The sequence below is a fragment of the Gavialis gangeticus genome, unplaced genomic scaffold, assembly GCF_001723915.1.
Source record: "Gavialis gangeticus isolate Ggan-Ray unplaced genomic scaffold, GavGan_comp1, whole genome shotgun sequence".
Lineage (NCBI taxonomy): Eukaryota > Metazoa > Chordata > Crocodylia > Gavialidae > Gavialis > Gavialis gangeticus.
The window spans coordinates 161,268,601-161,281,914 of NW_017728992.1; the positions used below are offsets into that span (position 1 = coordinate 161,268,601).

The 13,314-nt window shown below is 40.6% G+C and overlaps 2 protein-coding genes across 2 annotated transcripts in view; one reads left to right on the plus strand and one right to left on the minus strand.

Annotated features, from left to right (window-relative positions):
* The window catches only part of FBXO43 (F-box protein 43), a 9,507-nt gene extending 1,809 nt beyond the window's left edge, over positions 1-7,698 (minus strand). The window contains exons 1-3 of the mRNA XM_019528001.1: positions 7,415-7,698; positions 2,579-4,107; positions 696-798 (exon numbers count right to left, since the gene is read on the minus strand). Coding sequence (XP_019383546.1) covers positions 696-798; positions 2,579-4,086 — 1,611 coding nt within the window. The 5' untranslated portion in view covers positions 4,087-4,107; positions 7,415-7,698. The remainder of the gene's footprint in view (positions 1-695; positions 799-2,578; positions 4,108-7,414) is intronic.
* Positions 6,705-13,314, plus strand: part of POLR2K (RNA polymerase II subunit K) — a 17,551-nt gene continuing 10,941 nt past the window's right edge. The window contains exon 1 of the mRNA XM_019528006.1: positions 6,705-6,717. The gene's annotated coding sequence lies outside the window, so the exon portion shown is untranslated. The remainder of the gene's footprint in view (positions 6,718-13,314) is intronic.

Sequence of the window (13,314 nt, forward strand, 5' to 3'; positions counted from 1 at the left end):
ACTCACTCCTACTCTACCAAATTACAGCAGTGAGACGCGCATAATGTAGCTGCCTTAAAGCAACATTGTGTAAATCCAATAAACATGCTTGAGACAGAGAGCCCCCTCATGTTACTTTGGGGTGAACAAATTAACTCTCCTTTACCATTTAAAAGACAATGTCTCCTTACAACTCCTCAGATGCTCAAGTAGAACACAGATCAAAATAGTAAGCATCTTAAAAGGCACAACAGTCTTGTCACATGCACATCTTGTTGGTAAAACCGATCCTAGAGGCAAGTTAAGCCATGAAGTAAAACATCCGGGAAGAAGTCAAAGTTTGCATTTTACAAGACCACAAGCAGCAAGTGAAACGGAAGAAAAGATGGGGTCTAAGTGGAAGTAAGGTTTGGGCCCCAGACTTTACTCAGTTACTATTTTAGACTTAACAGAACTGTCCTCAAATACATAATTATAAACACTACTTGATGTATGGTATTGTTTGAAAATAAACAGAAACAGAAAAACAGAAAACATCCTGAACACTCTCACGTGACTGTGTGCATACATTCCATCATACCTACTGGAAAAAATTAACTCTTACCATCAGCTAAAATATTACTGCAACTTGATAAGATCTTCATTCTCTTCCCTGTTCACAACCCCCTGCTCAAGTCTTAAAAATAAATAAATACTACTTTGGGGAAATACATTACCCCAGCTTCTGCCTTCTGTTGTTTTATGTACAATTTTCTCCTCTGATATGCATTTTTATCTTGAACAACAATTTCACGCCAGTTTTTGCTTACTTTCCAAATGCTGAAACAAAAAGTTATCATCATCATCATCATGCCCCTTCCAAATCAAGCTTCTGTTTCTACATGTGGCACAATAAGATCATAATATGGAAACGAACCACTTATCATTCTAACTTACCTTAAAAACATTATACAGCAATATTCTACTAAGCAGAGATAAGACGGCAGATTTGGTTTAAACACAGTATCACCTCACATGTTCTTCTGCATCATGTAGAATCAGATACAGAAGTCTACCTGACTATTTTATTATAGTACCATAGCATTTCTGTAGATCAACTTATAGCAACACAGAATGTATTTTTCCTTTCCCTAAATATTTTACATTTTTAGATGGTCAAATATTTATTTAGGAGTTTGCAATCTGCTTGCTATATTAGCTATTTACAAAGCTGCACACTCTCTCTCTCTCAGAACAACTTTCATCCATTTCCCTAACCAAGTGTAAGATTTATTACTTCTTTTTAATAACATTAAGGAAATCTTGGTCCCACTGAAATCAGTGACAATCCCTACAGATCCTAGCTGGAGCCAAGATTTCAGTCATAATGCCATTGCCTTTTCTAAAACTATCCCAATGACATAATAAAAGTTGTTTTTATATTAGGAAATCACCATTTTGGTCTCCATATTTATAAGTGGCTTAAAGAATCTTAGGCTTTTTAGGGATTAAAGAACAAGACATAATATTTTTAGAGTATGTATTAAGTGTTACAGTGGGTGCATATACACATATGCTTTACTGTGGAGTAGACTAATTAACTCCACAGTAAAATATCATTTACACATGCACCAGTATTACGGCGCAGTAAACTAACTCTGCCATAAGATAGTACTGCCAGGGACTGTACTATCTTATGACAGAATACTTTACTGCACTGAAACGTGTGGACACTGACTGCAGGCATAAAGTGCCTGGTCAGCCCAGCCAGCTGGGGGTCCGCTCCACTCCAGCTCAAATTGCTGCTGTCCTAGGCTCACATGTAAACACTGCACCCAGGAGCAATTTCCTCTGGCTCAAAGGGCTCCAGAGTTAATTGTGTTGCATTAATTACACATGTAGATGCTCCCAGTGTTGCTCTTTTTATTGCAAAATAAATAAATAAATAATCCATTTCCTGATTTAGAGAGAGTTTTTAGTAAGTTTTAAATTTGCAGTTGCTCAGATCAAATAGAATCATAGCCTGATGTATGGGAAACGGAGCTCAACACGTATTAATATTTTCACCGAAGATGCCAGTATTTTGTTGTGAATAAGTCTATAACAGTAGTCCTCAAGCTTTTGAGCCCATGGGCCTGATGAATGGCATGAGGCTGTTGACAGGCCAAACTGAACCCTGCGCAGCAGGACTGTGCCAGGGCCCTGGCACCACCCACTCCCTGCCCCAGACACAGGGATTGGGCCATGGGACCTAGCACCATCACCTGGCCTTGCACACTAGGATTGTGCAGCCAATCCAGCATGCAAGGTCCACAACTCCCTGCGAGTCCAGAAATTTGGCAGCAGGGGAGGAGAGCCACCACTTCCCAACCAAATTTCTGGACCCAATGGGATCTGATCTGCAGACCAGTGGTTGAGCATCCCTGGCCTAAAATTAGATAGAAAGAAGCAGCTAGGTACCAGTGGCAATTCTTGTCGCATCTACATGTCATTAACAGATTATGTTACTCCTCTGACAAAAAATAAATAAATAAAAATAAAAAAAGGCAGCCCTGGATCTTAACTAATTTGCAGAAAATCAACTTTTAAAATACAACTTATTTCTCTCTTTCCTTCTTACCTGCACAGGTTTTCCACAGTCAAAGCCTCTAAAACTATTGCAAGAACATGCTTCAAATCTCTGTATTTTAATTCTGTTAAAATATCTAATTTTTCAAGGCCCATTTTCTTGCCTATAAGTCCAGCAAGAATATAATCCAATACAGACATTTCAGCCCCATAAGCATTCTCCAAAAGTTCATTTTGTTGTGAACTTCTCTTTTTTCTTTGAATGCAGATTTCCTGGACTACTTGTAAAGCTGGGGTTCTTGATAAATCCCCAAGTTTTAGAACCAAATTTCTACTGTCCTCTTCATTAAAAACCAAACCACTTTCTTTGTTGAGAGTTTCTCTTGTTATTTTTAATTCATATTCTGAATTATTTAGAGTGATATCATTGTCTTCCTCTGTCTCAGAGTGAGAGCCCCTTTCCTGAAGGGTGGATAATCTTCTGCATTGGTCTAATTTTCTTAGCTTTCTGTTAACATCAAGAATTTTGGGAGTTTCTTTATGATTTTGAAAGAGTTCTTGGAAAGATCCCTCATGATGAGACAAGGAATCTTCCGTTTTCTCCAAGCTAAGTGAATTGTACCCACTGTCTTCAGGTGTTGAAAGGTCCAGGTCACTTACCACTTTAACAAGGGGAGTAGGTATATCAGATAAATTAAGCTTAAAATTGGCTAGGAGGTTGCTGACCGGGGTCAAAAATTTATTCTCATTTACCCAAGACAACATACAAGTAGGTGTTTTAAGCAACTGCAGAGAAGTACTTTCATTACTACTGCTTGTGAGGGCACTATCAATTAATTTATTAGGAGTCTTTCCAACAGTAGTGTCTTTAGAAGCATTACATTGAATTGGCGATAGACATTCAGGTTCTGGCAGCAAGCTGTTTTTACATTTGGAATCATCTACAGTAGAAGTCCTTTGCTGTGAAAAAGCAAGTCTCCATTTTTGACAACCAGGACTAGACTCCTCAGTTTTTAAGGTGCTAGTAGCTAGAGGTTTATAATTTTTGTCTCTTGGAGAATCTGAAACACTTTTTGCAAGCCCGTCTTCAAAAGAGAGACTATGAGATAATGTTTTTTTCCTGCTATTCCATGAAGAATTGGCTTGTCTTTCAAAGCAGCCTAAAGTATTATCTGAAGCAGTTTTAGACAGAAGCAGTCTCCTGCGCAGTGATGGGTCTTTTTTACTTGCTTTAGGAGTTTCAAAAAAATCTACACTAAGATTTGCTTTTCTTCTTTCTGATAAGGATGTAGAGTTCTTTTCAATTTCAGTGGAAGACAATACAGGAATCACTAAACTAGGGTGTGAATACTCAGAACACTCATGTAGCAACGAAAACGCTTCTTTATGTTCTGCATCAGGATGATCTAAGCAAGGGTCTTTTAATGATTCATTGTATCCACTGTCTTGAAAGATGGAAGTGGAGTATGAGTCCTTAAAACAGGAATAGTTGATATTGTTGCTGGGAGAGGTCATCCGGCTTCTTTTAAGAGCACTCAGCAGGGAATGGCTTTCTGACATCTTCTTGGAATTTTTCCAGTCCTATAAAGTTAAAGACACTATTTTTCTTTCTGGACTAAGCCATTATTAACATTTGAATGCAGTTATCAATTGATATAATTTATTATACCAAAAGGGCAACTGTTGTTTTTCTGTGCAAACTTATTTAACTATCAATAGTAGCCACAAGAAAAGAAAAATCAATTACATCTTAATGGAAGAAATACCTATAATGCACGATCATATTGGTCAATGAGTATTTAGAAAAGTTGGTGGCAAATGCTTAACATCAGTTAGGTAACCAGGATGAACAGTTAAAAGGCACAACCTAGATTAAATGAAAAAAGTGAAAACACATATCCAATTAGCTAGCTGATCTGCTATTCTTCTTCCATGAAGGATGCTTTCAATGAGATCATGGACACTGCAGGTGAAATCTTGGCCCCACTGAAGTCAATGATAAAATGATTTTTGAAAGCCAGCCTTTGAGCCCCTTCATTACAACAGAATCAGGTTTTCACCCATATGTATAATGTCCAGTCCTTCTGCTTTCTGCCATTTTGGGTCTTGAGAACTAATGGGTTGGTTAATTAAAAATGGGTGAAGAAAAAGGCATGTGTTTAAAGAAAAAGCATTAAATTAACTACCGCTGATCCCTTCAATTAGTCACTGAAACTAGTGAGTTGGCCCACTTCCAGCATTTCTACTCATGAACTGATAAACCCTTGGATCTGGATAAACCCTTGGAATTCCAGCTCAAAGGACAACAACCAACCACATAACTATATTTAGCTTCTTTACAAATGTATAGTAATCACCAAATATTTATGCTCAGTTCTATTCATAGTTGAAAGTAATACAACCCCATACTCAGTGCTTGTGGAAGCTGTGGGACAACTCACTTCTTTTCTAGGGTATGGACTGAAAGATGCTCAACTCAATGGCAATATGTCCCCCTACATCCCTTGCTCCTTTGACCCCTCTCCTTCCCTCTGGTAAGGAGCATATTTTATTTTTGACAATGAAAGAAACAACAGCAGTTCTATAGGAACTTATATGGCTTTTCTCTGAAAGATAAGATCGGTGGTTCACTCATGCAAGTTATAAACACCAGAAAAGAATGCAGGCTGATCACTGTTTCCATTCAGATATGAAGAGGGGTCTTCTCCACAATGCTAGGTCAAGACAGGAACATGGATCAGTTTACTACTCCGCAAGCACAAGACTAGGCAGACAAGTAAACAGATTCAGAATAATGCAACTTATGAGGAGCAGTAGTTCAAAAGACACTAGAGCCACTAAAATAAAAAGGTGTTATATGCTTTTGGAAAGTTTGACTCAAAACTTTGACTATAAAATACTGGTTCCTAATCTTGACAGTTTGGGAGATGCACCTGGAAACAGTCATTGGTATTTTAGAACCAACAAAAATATTCATAGGCCACATACCAGACTAGGTGGTCTTCAGTGGTTCAAGGATCCTGAGACAGTTTGCTCTCCATTGTAAGGAACAAGATGAGTGCAGTACATCTGCTAAATGAGGTTATACTTTGATGGCCTGGGGATATTAGAATAATTACCCGGTGATGGCAAGTCCACAAGGGAGAAAATTTTCCCTATAGTAAACAGATCTCACCACACACACACACTTTTTGGTAGAGAGACAGATAAGACAGACACAACGTAGTGGGAAATTATGAGGAGAAATACCAAAGACCAATAGGGTAGGTAGTCTTTTGCCTATAAAATAATAAATGAACGCAAATATAAGGTCAAAAGAATAGCAGCAGAAAAATGGACATGAATCTATTTCTGAACACAAAATTTGGACTAGCATCAGATGTTCCTGTGCAACTAGAGGCTGAAGGTGAATTTTTTTGCATTATAACATGCAAGGCAGTACTCTGCTTTTGCCCCTCAAAGTTGCTGTTCACTTCAACAAGCACCCCCTTTTCCTATCCCAAGCTAGATAAAACGCTGGGAATCAAGATCTGCAGTGGAAGAGAGTTCTGAGAGAGGAAGGCTGTGCATTTGTGGTTCGTTTGTTTGTTTGTGTTAGTTAATTTCCCCTTTTTAGATAGAAGGCAAAAATCTCATAGTGTCCCCGGCTGGATCTGTCTGGAACCATATCAGCATATTTATCTTAAACATACAGTGATGTCTAAGTTGCTGCTGTTACTATGACCACCACACCTTTTCAGATCATAAAAGTGAAAGATTTAGATTACTACCTATATGATCAGTTTAAAAAAAATCAATAAAAAGTCAATATTTTGAGTTGACTATAAATAGCTTATTTCTTTTCATCTTAATATTTTTTAAATTCAGAGACCTTGTTCAAAAAAAATAAAGCTTTCAAGCAAAGAAACATGAGGCCATACCTAAAACTTGAGGAAAGTAAATAAATCTTTTGCTACTTCAGTGGGTATTGGATCAGATTGATAGCCCAGAGAGCTACCAAGAATACTAGAAAGAAAGGAAGTGCTGTACTAGAAAACACACACAAATACTTGACAGGCAAATGACACTAGTGACCGTTTGGGAAATTTACCTGCATTAAGCTTTGAATCCCAATTAGGGCTTTTTGTTTTTATAAAACATCCATTTGCTCACAGAGCTTGTATCTGTGCCTCCCAGGCCAGGACTGGGCAGGTACAGCATTGAATCATAGAACATTAGGGTTGGAAGGGACCTAGGGGGGATGGCTCTGCTTTGAGCAGGGGTCAGACAACTAGAACATCCCAGCCAAGGCTTTGTCTAGCTGGGTCTTAAAAACCCTCCAAGGATGGAGCTTCCACAGCCACTCTAGGTAACCTGTTTCAGTGTTTTACTTCCCTTCCAATGAGAAGGTTTTCCCTCATATCTAATCTAAGCCTCCCTTGCTGCAGCTTGAGATCACTGTTCCTTGCCCCATTATTTGCCACCACTGAGAACAGTCCAGCTCCATCCTCTTTGTAGCCACCCTCCAGGCAGCTGAAGGCTGCTATTAAATTCCACCCCCCCAGTCTTCAACTCCTCTCCAACAAAAACCATTAGAAACAATTGGGTCCTTGAACCAAACTCTGCTTCAGGCAAGTCAATAAGAACAAGGAGAGAACAACAATCCTTGCATCAGACTTGGCACTCTCCTGGTTTCTCGGGGCTCCTGCCCGTTGGAGCAAAGGGAAAGAGCAGACAAGTCTCCTGGTACAAGGCAGGGCAGTGCCCCAGTCCCTCCATGGCACCAGCCGTTTCCCTGCAGCAAACAGGGTTTCACTGGCGGCGTCCATCCATCGCCCGTCAGGGGAGGGGAGAGGAGAGGAGAGGAGATGCGCCGGTCGGTCTGCCCCGTGGCTTTGGCATCACTTACCCAGCTGTTTCACAAGGCAGGAGATGGGGCAGTGGGACCTAAGCCCACGAAGGCTCCAGCTTAAAGGGGCACTGACAAGGTTTAGCCCCCAGGAGCCGGGACGGGCCACGGGCTCGCACAAGCGCCTGAGGAGAAACACCTGGGGCAAGGGACAGCTTAGCGAGGAGCGCCCCGGTCCCGCGGCCGCCTCAGCGGCTGCTGTTACCCGCCGGCCCGGGCTCTGCCGCCTCCAGCGCAGCCGGTTGCCCTAGTAAGGAGCTGCTTCCCTCCGCCCGGCGGCGGCGGCAGCAGCAACAACTTTCCCTCGCTTGGGTTTCAAGTGCCCGCCCTTATCAACTGCTGCTTCCCTCCTCTGTGCGGCGCCGGGGGGGCGGGGCGGGGCGGGGCGGGGCGCGGCGCCCCCTATGGGTTCGTCCCCACGACCTGCCAGGCCCCGCGTGGTGTCCCCGTCTCCTTCCCGCCACTTCGGGGCCCGGACCCGCGCCCCAGGCGTCAAAGCTCCCCCAGTGTTCAACCCACGTGCTCCAGGCCCTGCCCACGGCACGGGCTTGAACTCGAGCTCAGCACCTGCCGGCACTAGCCTCGACTACAGGTTACTCTGAATGCCGCGCCGGGGCGTGCGGGTGCCTCCCGTCCCGCCTGCGCGGACCTGCTTTCGGGCGCGGTTCAAGGGCAACACTGACTTTGTGCCCTGCCCCATCGGTTAGTTCTTCCGTGCCTCTCCCCCCTCGGCGAGGGAAGGGTCAAGCTGCGTTATCCTTCAGCGTTTTAGTCTTAGGATATCCCCCCCCCCCAATCTTCCTTCCCTCTGGAGGTCAACGTCAAACCCTCGATGGGGGGATACGAATGAAGTCTTGATGTGTTTCATGGAAACAGGCACCAGAGAGAGGGAGCGGCTCGGAGATAACTTTGAAGTTAAAGCAAACACGTTCAAGTTTGGCAAGTTCTCTCCCTCTTTCTCTTTTCCCTGCCTACGAAACCAGGACTTTAATAAAGCTATGGGTACCAGTCGGGGAGTGATGTGAACACCGACAGGCAGCAACCAGAGCGAGCTGAAGGACGTTCGCTTTAAAGCCTTACAAATGCAAAGCATAGGACATGATATATATTATAAAGGGAAATAATATTGTTTTCCATTTATACTATTGAGGACTATCTCTGCTGCCTTTTAATGGATGAAAAAGCATCCTCCTAGGGAAACAGTTATTTTCCTGGAGGAGGATGAAATAAATTAACCAACCCCTCAGGGTTTAACACATTATTAGACTGGACATTAGGACTGTATTGATATCCGTTTCATAAGACTGGAAAGATCCTTACGACAGAATAAAGTCAACTGCAAAATAAAAGAAAGTATCCTTCCTGTATCACTTGTCCTGATTTTAACTCTTTCAAAGTGGGTGTGTCCAGATCCTGAGCAACCCAGATGGATCGATTCCACCTCATTAAAATGATCCTTAAAAGGTTAATAGATGCTGCTGCTCTCCTGATCAGTATGTGGACATAGTATCATTGAGGAGGAAGGCTGACAGCAGTATTTTAAAATAAATGCCCATGAACATGGCAGGGTGCTTTAGGTTAATTTCACATTCCTTTCCAAACCTAATAGTAAATACCTTCTAAACTAAGCATCTCCTGTAAAATAAATAAATAAATAGACTGACCTTTATAAAACAAAGGATGCAACAGGTTCCTGTTTTGCTTGATGTGCCAAATCAGTGATTCTCAATCAGGGTGTTGTGGCACCCAGGAGTGCCTTGGGATCCTTTCAGAGTGCAATGCAAAGTTAGCACTGTTAGATATACAAACATGATACACAAGATAAAACCAGAGATTTCAAATAGGAATCTATAGTGTTCAAAACATTCGGATCTATTGTAGGCTTCCTGCCTTCAGTGTAACAGACTAATTGCTGTATTCTTTTTCTGTAGTCAAAAAACAAGTGAAAACTTAGAGTTGGAGTTTTCCAAGGGGTGCCTGAAGTCTATGGAACCTGAGAACCACTGAATTAATACATCAATAAATGGAGTAGTGGGCATTTTTAACTTATTCTTTTAACCTTTTAGTTGCAGGTCCAAACTGAGTCTGTCAATATGAGTTATAAAGTTGACAATGCATTTCCAAGCCTACATTTATTGTACATTTTAAAGTTAAATAAAATGTAGAAATAAACCAAGTTATTGATCACAGATGAGGCTAGTTTAGCTGGAAGATCGTTCATCAAGCCTAGTTTTTGGCATTCACAAAAACAACCCAAAGGGAAGCCTCTGCTTAACTACAAATATCAGCTTGGAAACCGTCTGAAACAGGTTGAGTAACCAGAGTTAAGATTTGAGGTCTCTGTTAAACCTCAAGTTTTTTCAATGAAAAAACAATTGACCAATATAGTTCTTAAATTTCGAACCTAGTTTTCCAACTAAATGGTTAAAATGGCCTTTTGGTGGCTAGGCTATGAACAGGTAAGTTTAAAAGTACAAGATAAATTTAAAAAATATGAATGGACCCTGAAAGAGCAATATTGCAAAAAAGACATGTTTTTGTAGAGTTTAATGCCTTTGAAGTGCTTTGGGAAAAAACAAGTGAGTTAATTGAACTAGAAGATGTGGAAAGCATATTGCTAATGCTTAATAAGTGACAGCTATAGAGATGGGCTTCATAAATTGCCATTTATTGTTATTTGATTTTCTTTCTTTTTCTGCAGAACTGGAAAAATTAAGTTTGAGTCTTTTTTTCTCCCTCTCTTATGAAATCTCAGTTATTTGAACTTTTTTGGGGGAGGGGGTGAAATAGGATGTGGGCAGCATGGGCATATATAATAAGTACAGCAATAATACTGGAAACTTAGAATGAACATAGGTTACATTTTGACAATGCATTTCCAAACCCAAATTCATTGTATATTTTTAAATTAAATACAAATTTAGAAAACTTAAACCAAGTGTTGTTTAGATAAGTTATTTATCACAGATGAGGTTAATTTGGCAAATATCAAAGTAGTACTGGAAAATATAATTAAACAATAAGATTATTAGAGATTTCCAAATATTTGATAATTTACTCAAAAACCCCCCCAAAAGACTAATTTAATTTGCTTTCAGTATTCAGGGTTGTTGATTGATCTCCTAGGTACGTGTATTGCCTTTGTCTAACACACTACATACTGACTATATTATAATGCATAGTTCACTTTTTGTAGGGTTCTATACACATCATTTGTAGTAAAAGTATATTTGGGCCTGAGAATGAGAGAGCAATTGGTATTTTTTCACCATAGTTTAAATGGCTGCAGATATGGAAAACATTTACATTGTTGAAAAATGAATTTTTTATAACAAAAACCAATCATGTGGCATTGAAAACACACATTTCTTTTTATCTTTGTTTTAATGAATATAGGAGCACATAGTAACACCTACAAGAAAAAGGTATTTACCTGAAGCTCTGTCTATTAGGCCTAGAATATACACTCCTGAACTTCTGAAAATAAAAAAGAAAGTTCAGACAAAGGAGACCACTCCTCTCTGGGTTAAAATTCTCTGGTCATGTGACAATGTCTGAGTCATCTGATTGTTTTCCTCAGGATATATAGATTAGTTCAGGTAGTCAAATATGTAGCAGAATTGCTATTTTGGTGTTGGTTTGTTTTTTAATTAAATACTTACAAAAATGTGTGCAGGTTTATGTTCAATAAAGGCTTTTCTCTTCTCTTTCCAAAATGAATAATGTTAACAGCCCCAGTGTTCACTGCTTTCTTGATCTCTCTCTGTGTTGTATCTTCAGTGGGCCTCATGCTGTTAGGAATAACAATACAAAGACTGCTGGTACTGGCATGCTTGCCCTATTGTTGGGGACTGGTTTGGCCCCTGTAGCAGGCGAACTGAGTTATGCTCAGACTTTTAGCATAATTTTAGGCCTTTCCAGAACTAAGCAGTTAAATTACAGAGTGCTTACAGAGTGACTGGGAAAAGTGAGTGCTGTGATTGGTATGGTGGGCTAACCAGGTATAGTTTTCCTATAAGGAATGTGCTTGGCACAGTGCCAGGGGAATGCTTGGAGCACACACCCAGCAGAAGATCTGAAGTCAGTACCCCCTAAGGTCGCTGTTGTAATGTCTAAAGAAACTGCTTGCCAGGTTGTATTACAGGGAGGAAACTTGTAATAAAGAATAGGGATTGCTACTGAAGTTCACTAGATACCGCGTTGGATGAGCTGCTGCGTTAATCCTTGGAAGGCTCTGGCAAAAAGAATCCTAGGGGCATTAGCCCCCAAGACTGGTTCCTAACCTTTTTAGAGTCAAGGCACCCTTTCTTAGACTCAAAGCGCACCTCAGAAAATGTCAGCTCTTAGTTTTCACTGTTTTTTCCACCAGAGGGATATAAAAAGCAACTTTTCTGTTGCAGTGAATTCAGAAAGCCCACAACAGGTCAGGATGTATTTAACACTATGGATTCCTATTTGAAATCTCTGGATTTATCTTGTGAATCATATTTGCACACTTCACAGTGCTAACACACAGTGGCAGCCTTGAAAGGATCTCAAGGCAGCCAAGGCACCGTGGTTGAGCATCACCAGTCTATAGTGTGGCACTTGCAATCACATCACAGGTGCTTTCTCTATAATTGCTGTAAAACGTATGTAGGTGCTCATTTGGGTTGGGGATTTATTCATACAAATTCTATGAATACAGATTTTCCTACACGCATCAGTTCCACTATATTCTTTTTTCCACTCAGAAACTGTATCTCGCTAAATTAATGGAGAAGCCCTGTAGAACGGCACTTTGCATCCAAAAGCTTGTCTAGCATCTTTTTGAACTATACAGTTAGTCCAATAAAAGGTCTCACCAAAAAACTTTGTTTCTCACATAGTTCCTAGACCACCAAGTCTATAACACTCCAACTCTGATACTAAATTTTAGGGACTTTTTAACTACACTATTTCATTTCTGTGGCCTAAACCAATCCTTCTACATAAACTAGAATACCTGTGTTAGCATGCTCACAAAATTAATGTTATTGTACTGTATAGGACCCAGGAAAGAGTATTGAGATACTCAACTCCTTAGCTCAATTTTTTCCTTTTGTACAATAAAGGTTCAGTCTTGGTTAAATGCACAGTTGTTTTTGCTTTTCATATTGAAATCTTTGGTAAATCCTCTAGTGCAGGGATTCCCAGACTGTGATATATGTACCCTGGGGTGGGGGGGATATGAAGAAATTGTGTAATGGCAGATTTAATTTTTATTATAATTGGCATTTAAGGGGTTAAAATATAAAACATGCTGGTAGGGGTATGTAGGCAGCTGGTAAAGCTGGAAGGGGGGACACAATAAGAAAAAGTTTGCGACCCCCCCCCCAGTAGTAACACTACCATAACAATCACATGGGCACAACAGGTACAGAATAATGAACCCCCACAGTAGTAATGGTTTATTTACAGCTTATCCCAAGGCAGTACAATAAAATGAACAATACAATTGATATATAACAATAACATTTATATAATTTGCTAAAAACATAACAGTGAAAGTATTCATTCTACCAGTTTACCGCAGAACCCCATACAACAAAAAGCTCATGAGCCAGCCCCTCCATCATTGATCTGTGGGCTGGAAAGGACCTCAAGAGTCTTCTAGTTACTCTCTTCCCCCGCCCCCAAATAACTTGTACTTGTTGATTCGCATTAAATAATACGTTTGGGGGCTCTTGTTAGCTGCATTCTGGACCTTTAGGGCGCTCTTGTTTCACACCCAGGAGTACTAGAACCTGACTTTAAAATCGCATTTAAGAAAGCAAGGTGAGACTCTCGCAAGCGGGGTGGCAGAAAGGCCTGCCTGTCACGAGCCGTGAGACCTGTCCGGGGCAGCTAGCCCGGCTGCTCGAAGAAGTGGGCGGCGCGGC